The sequence below is a fragment of the Oncorhynchus keta genome, chromosome 35 (genome assembly GCF_023373465.1).
Source record: "Oncorhynchus keta strain PuntledgeMale-10-30-2019 chromosome 35, Oket_V2, whole genome shotgun sequence".
NCBI classification, from domain to species: domain Eukaryota; kingdom Metazoa; phylum Chordata; class Actinopteri; order Salmoniformes; family Salmonidae; genus Oncorhynchus; species Oncorhynchus keta.
In genome coordinates, this window is record NC_068455.1 from 33,987,543 (window position 1) to 34,010,830 (window position 23,288).

Sequence of the window (23,288 nt, forward strand, 5' to 3'; positions counted from 1 at the left end):
TTCTTCTACATGAAAGAGAGGACGATGGCATTGGAGTTTCTCTACAGGTAGGGTGAGTCAACATGGTTTTTCTACTTGCACAAACGCCACACACCCACAGAAATCCGAATCAAGCATTAACAGACACATCATATTTGGCTTACGTTGATTGTAATAAATAGTTTTTAGTATCTTTTAGTTGTCACTGTTTTAAACTAAGCATAGATTATTTGATGTTGTTGAAATGTTGAAGTTGAAATGGTGCTGGAACAGTGGAGGCAGCTCCTGTTTTCTTTGCTACTTGCAGTAACTCTCCGTGGTTCTAAATCAATAGTTGTTTAGTGAAAATGTTGTAAACATTAACTTGCTTGACCATGCTGTAGGTCATGTAAGCATTTGTTACATGCAATATGCTTTGTGGAGTTCCCCAGACAGAGGTTGCTCTCCGGTTTTGTGATGAAACAAAGGTGTGGTTGAATTTACTATGCCACTGTGTCTTCTCATTGTCTGGGCTTTAGGCCTATATAGCATGGTCGGAAGGCATATGAACTAACAGGTTATAGAGCAAACACAATTATCACAACACATAGGTTGTAATATGAATATTTTTGAACCCACGCACCGCTACTGGCTTTCTGCCAAAACACTACAATCCTGCTAGACTGTGTACATACAAAGAGGCAAATAATATTCCAGGATTCACTCAAGGAGATCTGGAGATCTGAGAAGACCTTTTATTTGGAGTACATCATTTGTTTACTCACTATTCAATGAAGTATCTTTATTGATTTCTTCCATTATCCATTCTCGGTACTTGCAAACATCCATGAAGTTGATTGGAACTTTACACTCTGTTTTACTACCCTGTGAGGTCACACCATACAGGTGGCCTTCTGTGTTCATCAGACTTCCTCCAGAGTCCCCCTGTGTGAGGTACAGAAGAATAAACACAAATATTATCTATTTAATGCGATGGGCCTACATTAAGAAGTACAACAAATGGTTTGCATGCCAACAGCACTAATCACATTATTCAGTAATCAACTCTTCATTTGATAAAGTAATGATAAAAGATTATGAAGGTTGTTCGATTGACTTTTACTGTAAATAAAATTAGATAAGTTAGTCACCCACCACTGTTATTTTTGGGGCAGAAATGATATGTAACTAGGCAGGGAATTGTAAGCGTGTGAATTGAAATCAGTCTTACATGGCAGGCGTCCATCTTCCCTGGAGCTGCTGCGCAGAATCGCTTTTGAATTTTGGTTTGAGCATCTTCTGTGGGGTAACACTCAGTGACTTGGAGGTCTCCTGGTTTTGAACACTGTAGTTTCTCTGGCTTTCTACCATCTGTGGAGTTAGATTAGAGAAAACGATATAAATCCTGCAAGTAGGTTCTTGTGCATCACTCAACTCTGTGTGTTATTCACCTTCTGTGTAACTCCAGCCTGCAATTCTCACATTCTCCTTCAACTCAGGTGTCTGGCATGTAGAAGGAGGAAGCTGAATGGTAGTGAACTGAGGGTATGCCTTAGGCAGCTTCAGTAGCATGATGTCATGAGTGACTTGTGTTTTTATATAACGTCGTATGTTTTCTTCAGGAATCTGGACCTCTTCTGGTTTAGGTGTTCCACCTGGATGTGCACCCAGTATCGCTGTTATTGTACTTAAGGGAATACGTATAAAGAGACAGTTTGTGTATCACTGTTACCTTGGGTTATAAAAGATCAGTTAGAGTTTCTCAATCATGTACAAGCATTTTTTGGAACAATGTTGCCCATTTTCAAAACAGTCACAGAACTCTGTAGCCTTTTGCAAAATAGTAAATGCATATGTAGTTGCCTTCTCAAAAAGCAAATACATCATCAAAACTATACTGCCAAAATGGCAAATACATTCTTCCAAAGAACATGACTGCCTGCAAGAAGATTATCACAGCCATATATACCTTTTGCCTCAAGTTGCCTCACATTTAATCAATAGATTTTATTTGCAGTCACTAAATCATGATGCTCAGAATACTATTAAATGATGCATAATTATGGGCAAATGCTCACCTTTTATGCATATTTTACCAAACAATGTCATACACATCAAATTATATATCCTTCCTGAATCAAAATAACATGTAAAATAAGTACATTTTGTGCAGCATTCATTCATTGGTATGATCACAATCCAATGTATTCAATACGTAGGCTGCTCTGCTGACAGGTTGGTAGACTTTCCACCACCAAGCAGAAAGACAATCCCCAGTAGAAATAAGGACAGGTGAGTACAGTGGAGAACTGCTGATATGAATGGATAGGCCTCAGCCAACACCAAAGCAAAGCTCGTAATGGAAGGTCACAATGTCGAAGATGATGAGTTACAGTTTTTCTCAATGGCGTACAAGCATTTCTTGGAACAATGTTGATTTTCAAAACCGTGTTCTAAAGACACAGAACTCTGTGGTCTTTTGAAAACAGTAAAAACATTTAAAAAATGTTGGTGCTTTCTCAAAACATAAATATATTCATCAAAAGATGCAGCATTATAGGATATTAGAAATTACTCTGCTTTTAAGCTTATTTCACCAAACAATTGAACACACATTAAAACAAATATAATTCCTGATCAAAAAGAAAATGGAAAAGAAGGCACATTGTGCGCAGGATTCATTCATCAGTATCATCACAATTCAATTCCGTTACATGTATTCAGTACAAAGTCTGTTCATAGGTTTGAAGACTTTCCATCTGCAAGCTGAAACACAATCCAACATAGAAATAAGGAAAGGTGAATACACTGGAAGAACACATCTGATATGAATGTAGATCTCAATCCACACTAAAACAAAGCTCTGTAATGGATGCTCACAATGTTGGAGAGGATGACATAGGAGGTCCCAAAGTTACTTAGAAGTAGAGGTAACCCAAATTCATTCTCTGCATGTGCACAATATTGTAAAAATCGTTATACTTTGATAGTCCTCTTCACCTAGATCGTTCCCTATATTGTACCTGATGTCACACTGAAAGAGACATTTCAAATGTTGTGCTCCAGTATTTACGGATTGTCGGAAAGAGTGAACACATCTGTAACCATTTCTCAAAACACCTTACAGTGAATTTTCTATTCATTTATGACAATTATTTTTTTTAAGGAGTCTGAGGTATTCAATCAAGGTACAACTGCAATAAATGATCAGATGTTCTGCAAACGTATTTACGCTTTCAATTATTGTTGTTCTGAAATAGGGACGTTCCAAAAAACGCTTTTAGGCAATTGAGAGAAACAAATTAATTAAGGAATCCATAAACAGCTTGACAGGTAATCAGCAGAATACCAAATCAAAACTAGTTGCCATACAAACAAATGACATAAAAATGACATAATTAACCCATATCACCCTGTGCCAATATAAAACATTCATCTTCCTGTAGATAAAGTTTAGCCATCACTTTACCTCCCATAGCTAGTGCAGTGCTCAGCTGTAAGGACCCATTTCTCACGAATAAGAGAGCCACCACATTCTTGTGACTCCATTTTATTTAAAGGTTCTATCAATCTAGTGGCCTTGAGTTTCACATAGTGCTTAGCATAATTGTCATCGCAAGGTTCCCCTCCAAGGATTCTCTTGTGAGAATCACCCGAGGTAAGGCCTGGGAGAGAAGAAGAGAATGGAAGGAGGGGTAAAGAATGTGCAGTATGTGGTGGAAAGGCAAAGGTTCTTTAACATACAACTACAATAACGCAAAACATTTCAAATAAGTAAATCCTTACCAGCCAAGAGCAAAATGAACAGAGAAACGCAACCCCTCATAATGACTTGTCATCCTGATGCCACTCTTCTTCCTTTTTGTTCTTGTCATTCCTTGACACCTCAACAGTTATCTCACCTTCAAATTACACACTGACCAATGAGCTTTAAGTATTTTAATCAATTCAACTCTATTGGCTGCTTATTTTGTGTAAGTAGATCAGGTCCTTTGAAATCTGATGTAAGTAAGTATATTTGCATTATATTTGAGTACACCTTCAGATATGAAGTTATGTGCTGAAGTTATGGGTTGAGTGGCTCAAAAGGATCCCAAGGCATAAATATAATGTAGCGAATCATTGTAAATAAAAATATTTATTGATGTAATTGTAAAGTTGTAGCCTACAACAACTTCAACTTAAATTCTGAATAAAAAACTGTAAGCACTTTACATTGCTGAACTGAATAAAGTGGTAATAACATGGTAATAATATGGTAAGAAGTTATAGTTACTCACCATGAGGACATTATTTTTGCCCAGATACACCTTCATGTCTGTTATTATAGTATTATTTTGTCAGTGTAAAGCGAGGATGAAAAGGAGATCCCTGTTACCATTACTGTTCTCCAGTAGTGTGGCAGCTGTTACCATTACTGTTCTCCAGTGGCGTAGCGGATGGCTGTTACCATTACTGTTCTCCAGTGGTGTAGCGGATGGCTGTTACCATTACTGTTCTCCAGTCGCGTGGCAGCTGTTACCATTACTGTTCTCCAGTGGTTTGGCAGCTGTTACCATTACTGTTCTCCAGTGGCGTGGCAGCTGTTACCATTACTGTTCTCCAGTGGGCTGGCTGTTACCATTACTGTTCTCCAGTGGCGTGGCGGCTGGCTGTTACCATTACTGTTCTCCAGTGGCGTAGCGGATGGCTGTTACTATTACTGTTCTCCAGTGGCGTAGCGGATGGCTGTTACCATTACTGTTCTCCAGTGGCGTAGCAGCTGTTACCATTATTGTTCTCCAGTGGCGTAGCGGCTGTTACCATTACTGTTCTCCAGCGGCGTAGCGGCTGTTACCATTACTGTTCTCCAGCGGCGTAGCGGCTGTTACCATTACTCTTCTCCAGCGGTGTACCGGCTGTTACCATTACTGTTCTCCAGAGGCGTAGCGGCTGTTACCATTACTGTTCTCCAGCGGCGTAGCGGCTGTTACCATTACTGTTCTCCAGCGGCGTAGCGGCTGTTACCATTACTGTTCTCCAGCGGCGTAGCGGCTGTTACCATTACTCTTCTCCAGCGGTGTACCGGCTGTTACCATTACTGTTCTCCAGAGGCGTAGCGGCTGTTACCATTACTGTTCTCCAATGGCGTGTCGGCTGGCTGTTACCATTACTGTTCTCCAGTGGCGTGGCGGCTGGCTGTTACCATTACTGTTCTCCAGTGGCGTGGCGGCTGGCTGTTACCATTACTGTTCTCCAGTGGCGTGGCAGCTGTTACCATTACTGTTCTCCAGTGGCGTGGCAGGTGTTACCGTTACTGTTCTCCAGTGGCGTGGCAGCTGTTACCATTACTGTTCTCCAGTGGCGTGGCAGCTGTTACCATTACTGTTCTCCAGTGGCGTGGCGGCTGGCTGTTACCATTACTGTTCTCCAGTGGCGTGGCAGTTGTTACTATTACTGTTCTCCAGTGGCGTGGCAGGTGTTACCGTTACTGTTCTCCAGTGGCTTGGCAGCTGTTACCATTACTGTTCTCCAGTGGCGTGGCAGCGGTTACCATTACTGTTCTCCAGTGGCGTGGCAGCTGTTACCATTACTGTTCTCCAGTGGCGTGGCGGCTGTTACCATTACTGTTCTCCAGTGGCATGGCGGCTGGCTGTTACCATTACTGTTCTCCAGTGGCGTGGCGGCTGGCTGTTACCATTACTGTTCTCCAGTGTCGTGGCGGCTGGCTGTTACCATTACTGTTCTCCAGTGGCATGGCGGCTGGCTGTTACCATTACTGTTCTCCAGTGGCGTGGCGGCTGGCTGTTACCATTACTGTTCTCCAGTGTCGTGGCGGCTGGCTGTTACCATTACTGTTCTCCAGTGGCATGGCAGCTGGCTGTTACCATTACTGTTCTCCAGTGGCGTGGCGGCTGGCTGTTACCATTACTGCTCTCCAGTGGCGTGGCAGCTGTTACCATTACTGTTCTCCAGTGGCGTGGTGGCTGTTACCATTACTGTTCTCCAGTGGCGTGGCAGCTTTTACCATTACTGTTCTCCAGTGGCGTGGCAGCTGTTACCATTACTATTCTCCAGTGGCGTGGCAGGTATTACCATTACTGTTCTCCAGTGGCGTGGCAGCTGTTACCATTACTGTTCACCAGTGGTGTGGCAGCTGTTACCATTACTGTTCTCCAGTGGCGTGGCGGCTGTTACCATTACTGTTCTCCAGTGGTGTGGCGGCTGGCTGTTACCATTACTGTTCTCCATTGGCGTGGCAGCTGTTACCATTACTGTTCTCCAGTGGCGTGGCAGCTGTTACCATCACTGTTTTCCAGTGGCATAGCGGATGGCTGTTACCATTACTGTTCTCCAGTGGCGTGGCAGCTTTTACCATTACTGTTCTCCAGTGGCGTGGCAGCTGTTACCATTACTGTTCTCCAGTGGCGTGGCGGCTGGCTGTTACCATTACTGTTCTCCAGTGGCGTGGCGGCTGGCTATTACCATTACTGTTCTCCAGTGGCGTAGCGGCTGTTACCATTACTGTTCTCCAGTGGCGTGGTGGCTGGCTGAGCCTGATATGAGAGACGGTTGATGAATGGGTTATCCCTTTGCATTGTCTGGTGATTTGGTAATGCCATTTTCACTCAAAAGAACATGCTGAGAAGAATGATCACCACAGCAGGAAAGGTACTGGGAGTGTGACAGACAGGCTTGAATAAGAGCTTTAAGGTTAGGGCCCCCAGCAATGCCCAGAAATTATTTTCTGACCCAAGCCATCCACATGAATTTGATCTACTCCCATCAGGGTGCAGGTAGACATCAGCTTGCAGGAAAACCTAGACTATCATTTGTGCCATGTTTGATATCCTTTCTTTTAATGTCTCTTCCCACTCATCAAGAACAGCAGGCTGATCTTCATACTGTATATACTGATGAATTTATATCATCATAAAGAATGCCTTTTCTAATGTGTCTTTTCTTGTCCCTTTTAAACATGGTTGAAAGTTATACATGATACTGCAAATAACGTTTCCCTGCAGGTACAATAAAGTCAGTCAATTACTTGTAAGGTGGTATGACACATTGTAAAAGCTACATAGCCTGCTCTTATTAGCCCAACACCACAGTGACTCATAAATGGACTTGTTTGCCTAGAAAAGCAGATAAAAGTCCCAGCTAAGATATAGCATTCACTGTGAAGAAAACCTGCACTGACCACTAGGTACTATCTCATGCTTTAACGGCAGGCAAAGGGCCAATTCAAATTCAAATAGGCTCTGGAGAAGTATATTTGAATGAGTCAAATGAGCAACAAAAATGATCCTAACTCTCTTATAGAATCATAAATATATTCAGAAAATGGCATGCACTTTTTATCACTTTGAAACGGAATGCCCACTCCCTCTGGCCTCCAGGTCCCTCCTGCACCACTTACTGTGGGCCTGTATCACTGTATTCTTATTGATGAGTCCTGAGAGCCATTCTCCAATATAGCAGGAGAAATCTGATCCCTGCACGTCACCCTTCACAGAAATGAAAATACAATAACTAAAAGAATATTGTTTGTATCCTGGATAGTTCTATTTAATGCACTGATTGTTCTTGGCTATATATGTATTTTTTGTGTGTCATCTTGTTACCATTCTGTAAATCCCTTAAACCACAAAATTACTACCGATCAATAGGTTTTAGGGTTTAGACACTTGCACAAATGTGGAATTTATTTCAAAAAGCTGTTCCTTGCCTCAGTGGTGTGTATTCATAGATGCCAAGGGAAGCCAGGGTTCCTTAAATGGACAAACCCCCCCCCCAAAAAATACATAAATTATTTTATCTTTCGTCTCTCTGTTTTCATAATTTTCCTTCAATTCGCAAGAGGCTGAATGTGTCTCACCAGAGAAGGCATCCGAGCGAGTGAAACAGCGCCCCTCTTTCTCTGTATGGTCTCTGAATGTGTAGGCCATCTATCTGATGCTTTCTGGTCCAAAAGAGCTTGACATTGTTGCTGCCCGTAGCATTGAATGCAAGGGAAGCCAGCAAGCATTTGGCCTCCCTTGATAATTTTTAAAATAAAATAATATCCAATCAGCGTTGAGCTAACCTGAGTGAGCTCAACAATGAATGGTCCTGAGGCACCAAAGAAAAGCGTCAATGGAAAGCAGTGTCAAGCAGCGCCAAGGGAAAGCACCAACAATGTTAGGATGAAAAAGTCAGAGGTCACCAAGCAAAACATAGCTTCAGCGTGTAAATCAGCTAGAAAGATGTGTCGGCATCGAGTAATTGTCTCTGGCCCCCTCCCAGCTAGGGGGAGTGATGAGCTCTTCAGCAGTTTCACAACTCAATTGCTGATTGAAAAGTGTTTTCTGCCCCTCCCAAAAGATAGAATTTGTAGATAATTGGCCCTCTTTCTGGGACTCACCCACAAATAGGACCAAGCCTGGCCCGCTGGGCGAGGAGTGACGGACTCCATGCTAGCTGGAGGGGTACTCTCATTTTATCTACGAACAGGGCTCTAACCACCTAGCTCCACAATGAGATAAAGTGCATGCCAGGCAGCAGGCTGTTAGCCAGTCTGCCAGCTTAGTGGAGTCTGCCACTAGTACAGTCAGTGTAGTCAGCTCAGCTATCCCCATTGAGACCGTGTCTGTGTCTCGATCTAGGTTGGGAAAAACTAAACATGGAGGTGTTCGCCTCAGCAATTTCACTGGAATAAAGACCTGCTCCATTCCTGTCATTATTGAAAGAGATTGTGATATCTCACATCTCAAAATAGGGCTACTTAATGTTAGATCCCTCACTTCTAAGCAGTTATAGTCAATGAACTGATCACAATCTTGATGTGATTGGCCTGACTGAAACAAGGTTTAAGCCTGATGAATTTACTGTGTTAAATGAGACCTCACCTCCAGGTTACACTAGTGACCATATCCCCTGCACATCCCGCAAAGGTGGAGGTGTTGCTAACATTTACCATAGCAAATTTCAATTTACAAAAAGGAAAACGACTGCGTTTTCATCTGTAGAGCTTCTAGTCATGAAATCAATGCAGCCTACTCAATCACTTTTTATAGCTACAGTTTACAGGCCTCCTTGGCCAAATACAGCATTCCTCACGGAGTTCCCTGAATTCCTATCGGACCTTGTAGTCATGGCAGATAATATTCACATTTTTGATGACTTTAATATTCTCATGGAAAAGTCCACAGACCCACTCCAAAAGGCTTTCGGAGCCATCATCATTGTCCAACATGTCTCCGGACCAACTCACTGCCACAATCATACTCTGGATGTAGTTTTGTCCCATGGAATAAATATTGTGGATCTTAATGTTTTTGCTCATAATCCTGGACTATCAGACCACCATTTTATTATGTTTGCAATCGCAACAAATAATCTGCTCAGACTCCAACCAAGGATCATCAAAAGCTGTTCTATAAATTCTTGGACAACAGAAAGATTCCTAGATGACCTTCCAGACTCCCTCCACCTACCCAAGGACATCAGAGTACAGTTAACCACCTAACTGAGGAACTCAATATAACCTTTTTTTTTACCAGGCAAGTCAGTTAAGAACAAATTCTTATTTTCAATGACAGCCTAGGAACAGTGGGTTAACTGCCTATTCAGGGGCAGAACGACAGATTTGTACCTTGTCAGCTCGGGGGTTTGAACTTGCAACCTTCCGGTTACTAGTCCAACGCTCTAACCACTAGGCTACTCTGCCGCCCCTTGAGCAATACCCTAGATGCAGTCGCACCCCTAAAACCGAAAACATTTGTCACAAGAAACTAGCTACCTGGTATACAGAAAATAACAGAGCTCTGAAGCAGGCTACCAGAAAATTGGAACGGAAATGGCGCTACACCAAACTGGATGTCTTCCGACTAGCTTGGAAAGACAGTACCGTCCAGTATCGAAGAGCCCTCACTGCTGCTCAATCATCCTATTTTTCCAACTTAATTGAGGAAAAGAAGAATGATCCAAAATGTATTTTTGATACTCTCGCAATGCTGACTAAAAAGCAGCATTCCCAAAGAGAGGATGGCTTTCACTTCAGCAGTAATTGTCAGGATTTGGCCAGGGTTGTTCCGGTTTTTGGTCACTAGATGCCCCCATTGTGCCTTTTGACCTTTTGTTTTCCCTTGATCCCCATTATTATTTGCACCTGTGCCTCGTTTCCCCTGATTGTATTTAAACCCTTTGTTTTCCTCTGTTCTTTGCTCTGTGTTTGTATGTTAGCACCCAGCCCTAGTACTCTGAGAACTCTTGTTGATCCCGGTGGACTCTCTTGTGGAATTCTGTTTTTTGTTCTTGTTTGTTTGTTTTTTGAGTATCTTTTGAGGCTTTTTGTGCTTTACCTTCCACCTTGTGGATTTACCTTTTTTGTCTTGGAGGATTACCTTTGTTCTTGTAGGATTCCTTTTGAGGTTGTGGAGTTACATGTTTTCCTGAAGAACTTCATTTTTTACTTCATTAAATACACCGTCTCAAGTACTGCTGTGTCTGCCTCATCTTCTGGGTTCTGCCGACTATTCGTGGCTCAGTTGGTTAAGTGACTGTTTCTCACTCCGGAGACCTGGGTTCGTAACCGGGTCCTGACAGTAATAAATTAATCAACTTCTTTGACGAAAGACCATGATCATTAGAAAGCAAATTACGGACACCTCTTTAAATCTGCGCATTCCTCCAAAGCTCAGTTGTTCTGAGTCTGCACAGGACCTAGGATCAAGGGAGACACTCAAGTTTTTTAATACTATAGCTGTTGACACATTGTTGAAAATAATCATGTCCTCAAAACCTTCAAGCTGCATACTGGACCCAATTCCAACTAAACTACTGAAAGAGCTGCTTCTTGTGCTTGGCCCTGCAATGTATAACATAATAAACGGCTCTCTGTCCACCAGACGTGTATGAAACTCGCTACAAGTGGCAGTAATAAAGCCTCTCTTGAAAAAGCCAAAACTTGACCCAGAAAATATAAAAAACTATCGGCCTAATCAAATCTCCCATTCCTCTCAACAATTTTAGAACAAGCTGTTGCACAGCAACTCAAGAGCTTCTGCTAAATGACTTAAATGTAAATGTAAATGTAAGACAAAACATGTACAGTTGAAGTCGGAAGTTTACATACACCTTAGCCAAATACATTTAAACTAAGTTTTTCACAATTCCTGACATTTAATCCTAGTAAAAATTCCCTCTTAGGTCAGTTAGGATCACCACTTTGTTTTAAGAATGTTAAATGTCAGAATAATAGTAGAGAGAATTATTTCTTTCCGCTTTTATCTTCTTTCATCACATTCCCAGTGGGTCAGAAGTCCCCCTGCAGCAAAGAACCCCCACAGTATGATGCTACCACCCCCATGCTTCACGGTTGGGATGGTGTTCTTCGTCTTGCAAGCCTCCCCCTGTTTCCTCCAAACATAACGATGGTCTTTAGGGCCATTTTTGTTTCATCAGACCAGAGGACATTTCTCCAAAAAGTACAATCTTTGTCCCCATGTGCAGTTGGAAACTGTAGTCTGGCATTTCTATCGCGAATTTGGAGCAATGGTTTCTTCCTTGATGAGCGGCCTTTCAGGTTATGTTGATATAGGACTTGATTTATTGTGGATATAGATACCTTTGTACCTGTTTCCTCAGGTATCTTCACAAGGTCCTTTGCTGTTGTTCTGGGATTGATTTGCACTTTTCACACCAAGTACGTTCATCTCCAGCAGACAGAACACATCTCCTTTCTGAGCGGTATGACGGCTGCGTGGTCCCATGGTGTTTATACTTGTGTACTATTGTTTGTACAGATGAACGTGGTACCTTCAGGTGTTTGGAAATTTCTCCCAAGGATGAACCAGACCTGTGGAAGTCTACAGTTTTCTAAGGTCTTGGCTGATTTCTTTTGATTTCCCCATGATGTCAAGCAAAGAGGCACTGAGTTTGAAGGTAGGCCTTGAAATACATCCACAGGTACACCTCCAATTGACTCAAATTATGTCAATTAGCCTATCAGAAGCTTCTAAAGCCATGACATAATTTTCTGGAATTTTCTGAGCTGATTAAATGCACAGCCAACTTAGTGTATGTAAACTTCTGAACCACTGGAATCGTGATACAGTGAATTATAAGTGAAATAATCTGTCTGTAAACAATTGTTGGAAAAATTACTTGTGTCATGCACAAAGTAGATGTCCTAACCAACTTGCAACAACTACAGTTTGTTAACAATAAATTTGTGGAGTGGTTGAAAAACCAAGTTTTATTGACTCCATCCTAAGTGTTTGTAAACCTCCGACTTAAACTGTACATGAAACGCTTCAGTCTGGTTTTAGACCCCATCAAAACACTGAGACTGCCCTTGTGAAGGTGGTAAATTACCTTTTAATGGTGTCAGACCAAGGCTCTGCATCTGTGCTCGTGCTCCTAGACCTTAGTGCTGCTTTTGATATCATCGATCACCACATTCTTTTGGAGAGATTGGAATCCCAAATTGGTCTACACAGACAAGTTCTGGCCTGGTTTCGATCTTATCAGTCGGAAAGATATCAGTTTGTCTCTGTAGATGGTTTGTCCTCTGACAAATCAACTGTAACTTTCGGTGTTCCTTAAGGCTCCGTTTTAGGACCACTATTTTCACTATATATTTGACCTCTTGGTGATGTCATTCGGAAACATAATGTTAACTTTCACTGCTATGCGGATGACACACAGCTGTACATTTCGATGAAACATGTTGAAGCCCCAAAATTGCCCTCCCTGGAAGCCTGTGTTTCAGACATAAGGAAGTGGATGGCGGCAAATGTTCTACTTTTAAACTTGGACAAAACAGAGATGCAAGTTCTAGGTCCCAAGAAACAATGAGATCTTCTGTTGAATCTGACAATTAATATTGATAGTTGTGCAGTCGTCTCAAATAAAACTGTGAAGGACTTCAGCATTACTCTGGTCCCTGATCTCTCTTTTGACGAACATATCAAGACTGTTTCAAGGACAGCTTTTTTCTATCTACGTAGCATTGCAAAAAGGCAGGGCTTTCTCCTACAGCGCTCCATTTTTATGCAACGGTCTGCCTATCCACGTGAGAGACGCAGACTCGGTCTCAACCTTTAAGTCTTTATTGAAGACTCATCTCTTCAGTAGGTCCTAGGATTTACTGTAGTCTGGCCCAGGAGTGTGAAGGTGAACGGAAAGGCACTCGAGCAACGACCCGCCCTTGCTGTCTCTACCTGGCCGGTTCCCTTCTCTCCACTGGGATTCTCTACCTCAAACCCTATTACAGGGGCTGAGTCACTGGCTTACTTGTGCTCTTCCATGCCGTCCTTAGGAGGGGTGCGTCGCTTGAGTGGGTTGGGTCACTGACGTGTTCTTCCTGTCCGGGTTCGCCCCCCTTGGTTTTCTTCTGTGGGGGAGATCTTTGTGGGCTATACTCGGCCTTGTCTCAGGATGGTAAGTTGGTGCTTGAAGATATCCCTCTAGTGGTGTGGGGGCTGTGCTTTGGCGAAGTGGGTGGGGTTATATCCTGCCTGTTTGGCCCTGTCCGGGAGTATCGTCGGACAGGGGTATCGGGTATCGTCGGAAGGGGGCCACAGTGTCTCTCGACCCCTCCTGTCTCAGCCTCCAGTATTTATGCTGCAATAGTTTATGTGTCGGGGGGCTAGGTCAGACTGTTATATCTGGAGTATTTATCCTGTCTTATCCTTATCCTGTGTGAATTTAAGTATGCTCTCTCTATTTCTCTCTCTCTTTTTCTTTCTTTCTTTCTTTCTTTCTTTCTTTCTTTCTTTCTTCTCTCTCTCTCTCTCTCTCTCTCTCTCTCTCTCTCTCTCTCGCTCTCGCTCTCGCTCTCGCTCTCGCAGGACCTGAGCCCTAGGGACATAACTCAGGACTACCTGGCCTGATGACTCCTTGCTGTCCCCAGTCCACCTGATCGTGCTGCTGCTCCAGTTTCAACTGTTCTGCTTGCGGATATGGAACTCTGACCTGTTCACCGGACGTGCTACCTGTCCCAGACCTGCTGTTTTCAACTTTCTAGAAACAGCAGGAACGGTAGAGATACTCTCAATGATCGGCTATGAAAAGCCAACTGACATTTACTCCTGAGGTGCTGACCTGTTGCACCCTCTACAACCACTGTGATTATTATTATTTGACCCTGCTGGTCTTCTATAAATATTTGAACATCTTGGCCATGTTCTGTTATAATCTCCCCCCGGCACAGCCAGAAGAGGACTGGCCACCCCTCCTAGCCTGGTTCCTCTCTAAGTTTCTTCCTAGGTTCCGGCCTTTCCAGGGTGTTTTTCCTAGCCACCGTGCTTCTACACCTGCATTGCTTGTTTTAGGCTGGTTTTCTGTACAGCACTTTGTGACATCAGCTGATGTAATAAGGGCTTTATATATACATTTGATTGATTTTGCATTACTCCAATCATATCACATCGAGAGCCAAACGTCACTGACATAAATTGGTTGTGTTGTTGTCCTCTGGTGGCTAGCTAGCTAAAATGATCCCTTTCCTAAATTGGCCATGGTGGAGATAGTGATTTGGACTAGTGGTTTTAATTAATCCTCCATGCTAGCCAATGATTATAATGGCAATTCTGATCCAACCACAAATTCAAGTTTTTCTACTTGCACAAATGCCACACACCCACAGAAATCCGAATCAAGCATTAACAGACACATCATATTTAGCTTACGTTGATTGTAATAAATAGTTTTTGGTATCTTTTAGTTGTCACTGTATTAAACTAAGCATAGATGATTTGATGTTGTTGAAGTTGAAATGGTGCTGGAACAGTGGAGGCAGCTCCTGTTTTCTTTGCTACTTGCAGTAACTCTCCGTGGTTCTAAATCAATAGTTGTTTAGTGAAAATGTTGTAAACATTAACTTGCTTCACCATGCTGTAGGTCATGTAAGCATTTGTTACATGCAATATGCTTTGTGGAGTTCCCCAGACAGAGGTTGCTCTCTGGTTTTGTGATGAAACAAAGGTGTGGTTGAATTTACTATTACTATTTACTATGCCACTGTGTCTTCTCATTGTCTGGGCTTTAGGCCTATATAGCATGGTCGGAAGGCATATGAACTAACAGGTTATAGAGCAAACACAATTATCACAACACATAGGTTGTAATATGAATATTTTTGAACCCACGCACCGCTACTGGCTTTCTGCCAAAACACTACAATCCTGCTAGACTGTGTACAGGCAAAGAATATTCCAGGATTCACTCAAGGAGATCTGGAGATCTGAGAACACCTTTTATTTGGAGTACATCCTTTGTTTACTCACTATTCAATGAATTATCTTTATTGATTTCTTCCATTATCCATCCTCGGTACTTGCATACATCCATGAAGTTGATTATAACTTTACACTCTGTTTTACTAGCCTGTGAGGTCACACCATACAGGAGGCCTTCTGTGTTCATCAGACTTAATCCAGAGTCCCCCTGTGTGAAGTACAGAAGAATAAACACAAATATGATCTATTTAATGCGATGGGCCTACATTAAGAAGTACAACAAATGGTTTGCATGCCAACAGCACTAATCACATTATTCAGTAATCAACTCTTCATTTGATAAAGTAATGATAAAAGATTATGAAGGTTGTTCGATTGACTTTTACTGTAAATAAAATTAGATAAGTTAGTCGCCCACCACTGTTATTTTTGGGGCAGAAATTGTATGTAACTAGGCAGGGAATTGTAAGCGTGTGAATTGAAGTCAGTCTTACATGGCAGGCGTCCATCTTCCCTGGAGCTGCTGCGCAGAATCGCTTTTGAATTTTGGTTTGAGCATCTTCTGTGGGGTAACACGCAGTGACTTGGAGGTCTCCTGATTTTGAACACTGTAGTTTCTCTGGCTTTCTACCATCTGTGGAGTTAGATTAGAGAAAATGATATAAATCCTGCAAGTAGGTTCTTGTGCATCACTCAACTTCTGTGTAACTCCAGCCTGCAATTCTCACATTCTCCTTCAACTCAGGTGTCTTGCATATTAAGGGAGGAAGCTGAATGGTAGTGAACTGAGGGTATGCCTTAGGCAGCTTCAGTAGCATGATGTCATGAGTGACTTGTGTTTTTATATAACGTCGTATGTTTTCTTCAGGAATCTGGACCTCTTCTGGTTTAGGTGTTCCACCTGGATGTGCACCCAGTATCGCTGTTATTGTACTAAAGGGAATACGTATAAAGAGACAGTTTGTGTATCACTGTTACCTTGGGTTATAAAAGATCAGTTAGAGTTTCTCAATCATGTACAAGCATTTTTTTGGAACAATGTTGCCCATTTTCAAAACAGTCACAGAACTCTGTAGCCTTTTGCAAAATAGTAAATGCATATGTAGTTGCCTTCTCAAAAAGCAAATACATCATCAAAACTATACTGCCAAAATGGCAAATACATTCTTCCAAAGAACATGACTGCCTGCAAGAAGATTATCACAGCCATATATACCTTTTGCCTCAAGTTGCCTCACATTTAATCAATAGATTTTATTTGCAGTCACTAAATCATGATGCTCAGAATACTATTAAATGATGCATAATTATGGGCAAATGCTCACCTTTTATGCATATTTTACCAAACAATGTCATACACATCAAATTATATATCCTTCCTGAATCAAAATAACATGTAAAATAAGTACATTTTGTGCAGCATTCATTCATTGGTATGATCACAATCCAATGTATTCAATACGTAGGCTGCTCTGCTGACAGGTTGGTAGACTTTCCACCACCAAGCAGAAAGACAATCCCCAGTAGAAATAAGGACAGGTGAGTACAGTGGAGAACTGCTGATATGAATGGATAGGCCTCAGCCAACACCAAAGCAAAGCTCGTAATGGAAGGTCACAATGTCGAAGATGATGAGTTACAGTTTTTCTCAATGGCGTACAAGCATTTCTTGGAACAATGTTGATTTTCAAAACCGTGTTCTAAAGACACAGAACTCTGTGGTCTTTTGAAAACAGTAAAAACATTTAAAAAATGTTGGTGCTTTCTCAAAACATAAATATATTCATCAAAAGATGCAGCATTATAGGATATTAGAAATTACTCTGCTTTTAAGCTTATTTCACCAAACAATTGAACACACATTAAAACAAATATAATTCCTGATCAAAAAGAAAATGGAAAAGAAGGCACATTGTGCGCAGGATTCATTCATCAGTATCATCACAATTCAATTCCGTTACATGTATTCAGTACAAAGTCTGTTCATAGGTTTGAAGACTTTCCATCTGCAAGCTGAAACACAATCCAACATAGAAATAAGGAAAGGTGAATACACTGGAAGAACACATCTGATATGAATGTAGATCTCAATCCACACTAAAACAAAGCTCTGTAATGGATGCTCACAATGTTGGAGAGGATGACATAGGAGGTCCCAAAGTTACTTAGAAGTAGAGGTAACCCAAATTCATTCTCTGCATGTGCACAATATTGTAAAAAATCGTTATACTTTGATAGTCCTCTTCACCTAGATCGTTCCCTATATTGTACCTGATGTCACACTGAAAGAGACATTTCAAATGTTGTGCTCCAGTATTTACGGATTGTCGGAAAGAGTGAACACATCTGTAACCATTTCTCAAAACACCTTACAGTGAATTTTCTATTCATTTATGACAATTATTTTTTTTAAGGAGTCTGAGGTATTCAATCAAGGTACAACTGCAATAAATGATCAGATGTTCTGCAAACGTATTTACGCTTTCAATTATTGTTGTTCTGAAATAGGGACGTTCCAAAAAACGCTTTTACGCAATTGAGAGAAACAAATTAATTAAGGAATCCATAAACAGCTTGACAGGTAATCAGCAGAATACCAAATCAAAACTAGTTGCCATACAAACAAATGACATAAAAATGACATAATTAACCCATATCACCCTGTGCCAATATAAAACATTCATCTTCCTGTAGATAAAGTTTAGCCATCACTTTACCTCCCATAGCTAGTGCAGTGCTCAGCTGTAAGGACCCATTTCTCATGAATAAGAGAGCCACCACATTCTCGTGACTCCATTTTATTTAAAGCTTCTATCAATCTAGTGGCCTTGAGTTTCACATAGTGCTTAGCATAATTGTCATTGCAAGGTTCCCCTCCAAGGATTCTCTTGTGAGAATCACCCGAGGTAAGGCCTGGGAGAGAAGAAGAGAATGGAAGGAGGGGTAAAGAATGTGCAGTATGTGGTGGAAAGGCAAAGGTTCTTTGACATACAACTACAATAACGCAAAACATTTCAAATAAGTAAATCCTTGCCAGCCAAGAGCAAAATGAACAGAGAAACGTAACCCCTCAAGTATTTTAATCAATTCAACTCTATTGGCTGCTTATTTTGTGTAAGTAGATCAGGTCCTTTGAAATCTGATATAAGTAAGTATATTTGCATTATATTTGAGTACAACTTCAGATATGAAGTTATGTCCTTTTCCGTATGAGTATGGGTTGAGTGGCTCAAAAGGTTCCCAAGGCATAAATCATTGTAAATAAAAAATATTTCTTGATGTAATTGGAAAGTTGTAGCCTACAGCAACTTAAACTTAAATTCTGAATAAAAAACTGTAAGCACTTTACATTGCTGCACTGAATAAAGTGGTAATAACATGGTAATAATATGGTAAGAAGTTATAGTTACTCACCATGAGGACATTATTTTTTCCCAGATACACCTTCATGTCTGTTATTATAGTATTATTTTGTCAGTGTAATGCGAGGATGAAAAGGAGATCCCTGTTACCATTACTGTTCTCCAGTGGCGTGGCAGCTGTTACCATTACTGCTCTCCAGTGGCGTGGCGGATGGCTGTTACCATTACTGTTCTCCAGTGGCGTAGCGGATGGCTGTTACCATTACTGTTCTCCAGTGGCGTAGCGGATGGCTGTTACCATTACTGTTCTCCAGTGGCGTGGCGGATGGCTGTTACCATTACTGTTCTCCAGTGGCGTGGCGGATGGCTGTTACCATTACTGTTCTCCAGTGGCGTAGCGGATGGCTGTTACCATTACTGTTCTCCAGTGGCGTAGCGGATGGCTGTTACCATTACTGTTCTCCAGTGGCGTAGCGGATGGCTGTTACCATTACTGTTCTCCAGTGGCGTAGCGGATGGCTGTTACTATTACTGTTCTCCAGTGGCATGGCAGCTGTTACCATTACTGTTCTCCAGTGGCGTAGCGGATGGCTGTTACCATTACTGTTCTCCAGTGGCATGGCAGCTGTTACCATTACTGTTCTCCAGTGGCGTAGCGGATGGCTGTTACCATTACTGTTCTCCAGTGGCGTAGCGGATGGCTGTTACCATTACTGTTCTCCAGTGGCGTAGCGGATGGCTGTTACTATTACTGTTCTCCAGTGGCATGGCAGCTGTTACCATTACTGTTCTCCAGTGGCGTAGCGGATGGCTGTTACCATTACTGTTCTCCAGTGCCGTAGCGGATGGCTGTTACCATTACTGTTCTCCAGTGGCGTAGCGGATGGCTGTTACCATTACTGTTCTCCAGTGGCGTAGCAGATGGCTGTTACCATTACTGTTCTCCAGTGGCGTGGCAGCTATTACCATTACTGTTCTCCAGTGGCGTAGCGGATGGTTGTTACCATTACTGTTCTCCAGTGGCGTAGCGGATGGCTGTTACCATTACTGTTCTCCAGTGGCGTGGCAGCTGTTACCATTACTGTTCTCCAGTGGCGTAGCAGCTGTTACCATTACTGTTCTCCAGTGGCGTAGCGGATGGCTGTTACCATTACTGTTCTCCAGTGGCATGGCAGCTGTTACCATTACTGTTCTCCAGTGGCGTAGCGGATGGCTGTTACCATTACTGTTCTCCAGTGGCGTGGCAGCTGTTACCATTACTGTTCTCCAGTGGCGTAGCGGATGGCTGTTACCATTACTGTTCTCCAGTGGCGTAGCGGATGGCTGTTACCATTACTGTTCTCCAGTGGCGTGGCAGCTGTTACCATTACTGTTCTCCAGTGGCGTGGCAGCTGTTACCATTACTGTTCTCCAGTGGCGTGGCAGCTGTTACCATTACTGTTCTCCAGTGGCGTAGCGGATGGCTGTTACCATTACTGTTCTCCAGTGGCGTGGCAGCTGTTACCATTACTGTTCTCCAGTGGCGTGGCAGCTGTTACCATTACTGTTCTCCAGTGGCGTAGCGGATGGCTGTTACCATTACTGTTCTCCAGTGGCGTGGCAGCTGTTACCATTACTGTTCTCCAGTGGCGTGGCAGCTGTTACCATTACTGTTCTCCAGTGGCGTAGCGGATGGTTGTTACCATTACTGTTCTCCAGTGGCGTAGCAGCTGTTACCATTACTGTTCTCCAGTGGCATGGCAGCTGTTACCATTACTGTTCTCCAGTGGCGTAGCAGCTGTTACCATTACTGTTCTCCAGTGGCATGGCAGCTGTTACCATTACTGTTCTCCAGTGGCGTAGCGGATGGCTGTTACCATTACTGTTCTCCAGTGGCGTGGCAGCTGTTACCATTACTGTTCTCCAGTGGCGTAGCGGATGGCTGTTACCATTACTGTTCTCCAGTGGCGTAGCGGATGGCTGTTACCATTACTGTTCTCCAGTGGCGTAGCGGATGGCTGTTACCATTACTGTTCTCCAGTGGCGTAGCGGATGGCTGTTACCATTACTGTTCTCCAGTGGCGTGGCAGCTGTTACCATTACTGTTCTCCAGTGGCGTAGCGGATGGTTGTTACCATTACTGTTCTCCAGTGGCATAGCGGATGGCTGTTACCATTACTGTTCTCCAGTGGCGTGGCAGCTGTTACCATTACTGTTCTCCAGTGGCGTAGCAGCTGTTACCATTACTGTTCTCCAGTGGCGTAGCGGATGGCTGTTACCATTACTGTTCTCCAGTGGCATGGCAGCTGTTACCATTACTGTTCTCCAGTGGCGTAGCGGATGGCTGTTACCATTACTGTTCTCCAGTGGCGTGGCAGCTGTTACCATTACTGTTCTCCAGTGGCGTAGCGGATGGCTGTTACCATTACTGTTCTCCAGTGGCGTAGCGGATGGCTGTTACCATTACTGTTCTCCAGTGGCGTGGCAGCTGTTACCATTACTGTTCTCCAGTGGCGTGGCAGCTGTTACCATTACTGTTCTCCAGTTGCGTGGCAGCTGTTACCATTACTGTTCTCCAGTGGCGTAGCGGATGGCTGTTACCATTACTGTTCTCCAGTGGCGTGGCAGCTGTTACCATTACTGTTCTCTAGTGGCGTGGCAGCTGTTACCATTACTGTTCTCCAGTGGCGTAGCGGATGGCTGTTACCATTACTGTTCTCCAGTGGCGTGGCAGCTGTTACCATTACTGTTCTCCAGTGGCGTGGCAGCTGTTACCATTACTGTTCTCCAGTGGCGTGGCAGCTGTTACCATTACTGTTCTCCAGTGGCGTGGCAACTGTTACCATTACTGTTCTCCAGTGGCGTGGCAGCTGTTACCATTACTGTTCTCCAGTGGCGTAGCGGATGGCTGTTACCATTACTGTTCTCCAGTGGCGTGGCGGCTGGCTGTTACCATTATTGTTCTCCAGTGGCGTAGCGGATGGCTGTTACCATTACTGTTCTCCAGTGGCGTAGTGGATGGCGGTTACCATTACTGTTCTCCAGTGGCGTGGCAGCTGTTACCATTACTGTTCTCCAGTGGCATGGCAGCTGTTACCATTACTGTTCTCCAGTGGCGTAGCGGATGGCTGTTACCATTACTGTTCTACAGTGGCGTGGCGGCTGGCTGTTACCATTATTGTTCTCCAGTGGCGTAGCGGCTGTTACCATTACTGTTCTCCAGTGGCGTGGCGGCTGGCTGAGCCTGATATGAGAGACGGTTGATGAATGGGTTATCCCTTTGCATTGTCTGGTGATTTGGTAATGCCATTTTCACTCAAAAGAACATGCTGAGAAGAATGATCACCACAGCAGGAAAGGTACTGGGAGTCTGACAGACAGGCTTGAATAAGAGCTTTAAGGTTAGGGCCCCCAGCAATGCCCAGAAATTATTTTCTGACCCAAGCCATCCACATGAATTTGATCTCCTCCCATCAGGGTGCAGGTAGACATCAGCTTGCAGGAAAACCTAGACTATCATTTGTGCCATGTTTGATATCCTTTCTTTTAATGTCTCTGCCCACTCATCAAGAACAGCAGGCTGATCTTCATACTGTATATACTGATGAATTTATATCATCATAAAGAATGCCTTTTCTAACGTGTCTTTTCTTGTCCCTTTTAAACATGGTTGAAAGTTATACATGATACTGCAAATAACGTTTCCCTGCCGGTACAATAAAGTCAATTACTTGTAAGGTGGTATGACACATTGTAAAAGCAACATAGCCTGCTCTGATTAGCCCAACATCACAGTTACTCATAAATTGACTTGTTTGCCTAGAAAAGCAGATAAAAGTCCCAGCTAAGATATAGCATTCATTGTGAAGAAAACCTGCACTGACCACTAGGTACTATCTCCCGCTTTACCGGCAGGCAAAGGGCCAATTCAAATTCAAATAGGCTCTGGAGAAGTATATTTGAATGAGTCAAATGAGCAACAAAAATGATCCTAACTCTCTTATAGAATCATAAATATATTCAGAAAATGGCATGCACTTTGTATCACTTTGAAACAGATGGCCCACTCCCTCTGGCCTCCAGGTCCCTCCTGCACCACTTACTGTGGGCCTGTATCACTGTATTCTTATTGAGTCCTGAGAGCCATTCTCCAATATAGCAGGAGAAAGCTGATCCCTGCACGTCACCCTTCACAGAAATGAAAATACAATAACTACTTCTAGGTTTCACTCCTTGCCTCCTGCCAGTCTTAAGACTCCTGCCAGACTTAATTTCCTCCGTCCAGTCATGCAATATGATAATTTTCTTATTTGCAAGAAATATCAATTCCTCAACTGAGACACATAATCATTGTGGAGGAAGGGAGAAGCTACCTGTGTAATGTGTTTAGCATAAATAAACCTGGTTAGCCGCAGGCACTGTTTGAAAATGAGAGAGTGCTGATGGTCAAAATCAATTTCCCTACGTCCAAATTACACCCTCTCTGGCTTAGGATTTCGCCTAAATAGCCAACCTTAAAACACTGATACTAATTTCATCATATTAGAGCCCCAATCATATAGTTTGAGTTATTGTTAATGATATTTGCTTTATTTATTGACCTACTGAGATGGCTCTAGGGCTGGGCATTATAGAGATCTGTTACTGCCCCTGTGTGTGTGTGTGTGTGTGTGTGTGTGTGTGTGTGTGTGTGTGTGTGTGTGTGTGTGTGTGTGTGTGTGTGTGTGTGTGTGTGTGTGTGTGTGTGTGTGTGTGTGTGTGTGTGTGTGTGTGTGTGTGTGTGTGT

General features: G+C 42.9%; 1 protein-coding gene across 4 annotated transcripts; it reads right to left on the bottom strand.

Annotated features, from left to right (window-relative positions):
• Positions 1–690: 690 nt before the first annotated feature.
• LOC118368407 (serine protease 3-like) lies at positions 691–17,973 on the bottom strand. Of its 4 annotated transcripts, none has more exons than XM_035752474.2 (5): positions 3,745–3,864; positions 3,428–3,623; positions 1,410–1,613; positions 1,190–1,329; positions 691–903 (listed from the first exon to the last, which is right to left on the bottom strand). In XM_035752474.2, the coding sequence occupies exons 2-5, from the start codon at positions 3,432–3,434 to the stop codon at positions 736–738; spliced, it is 519 nt and encodes a 172-aa protein (XP_035608367.2). In that variant the 5' UTR covers positions 3,435–3,623; positions 3,745–3,864; the 3' UTR covers positions 691–735. The 4 variants fall into 4 exon arrangements, with proteins under 4 accessions (XP_035608367.2, XP_035608366.2, XP_052352878.1 ...); XM_035752473.2 differs by having other exon boundaries at positions 1,410–1,645; XM_052496918.1 differs by lacking the exons at positions 3,428–3,623; positions 3,745–3,864 and adding an exon at positions 17,879–17,973 and having other exon boundaries at positions 1,410–1,645.
• Positions 17,974–23,288: the final 5,315 nt, after the last annotated feature.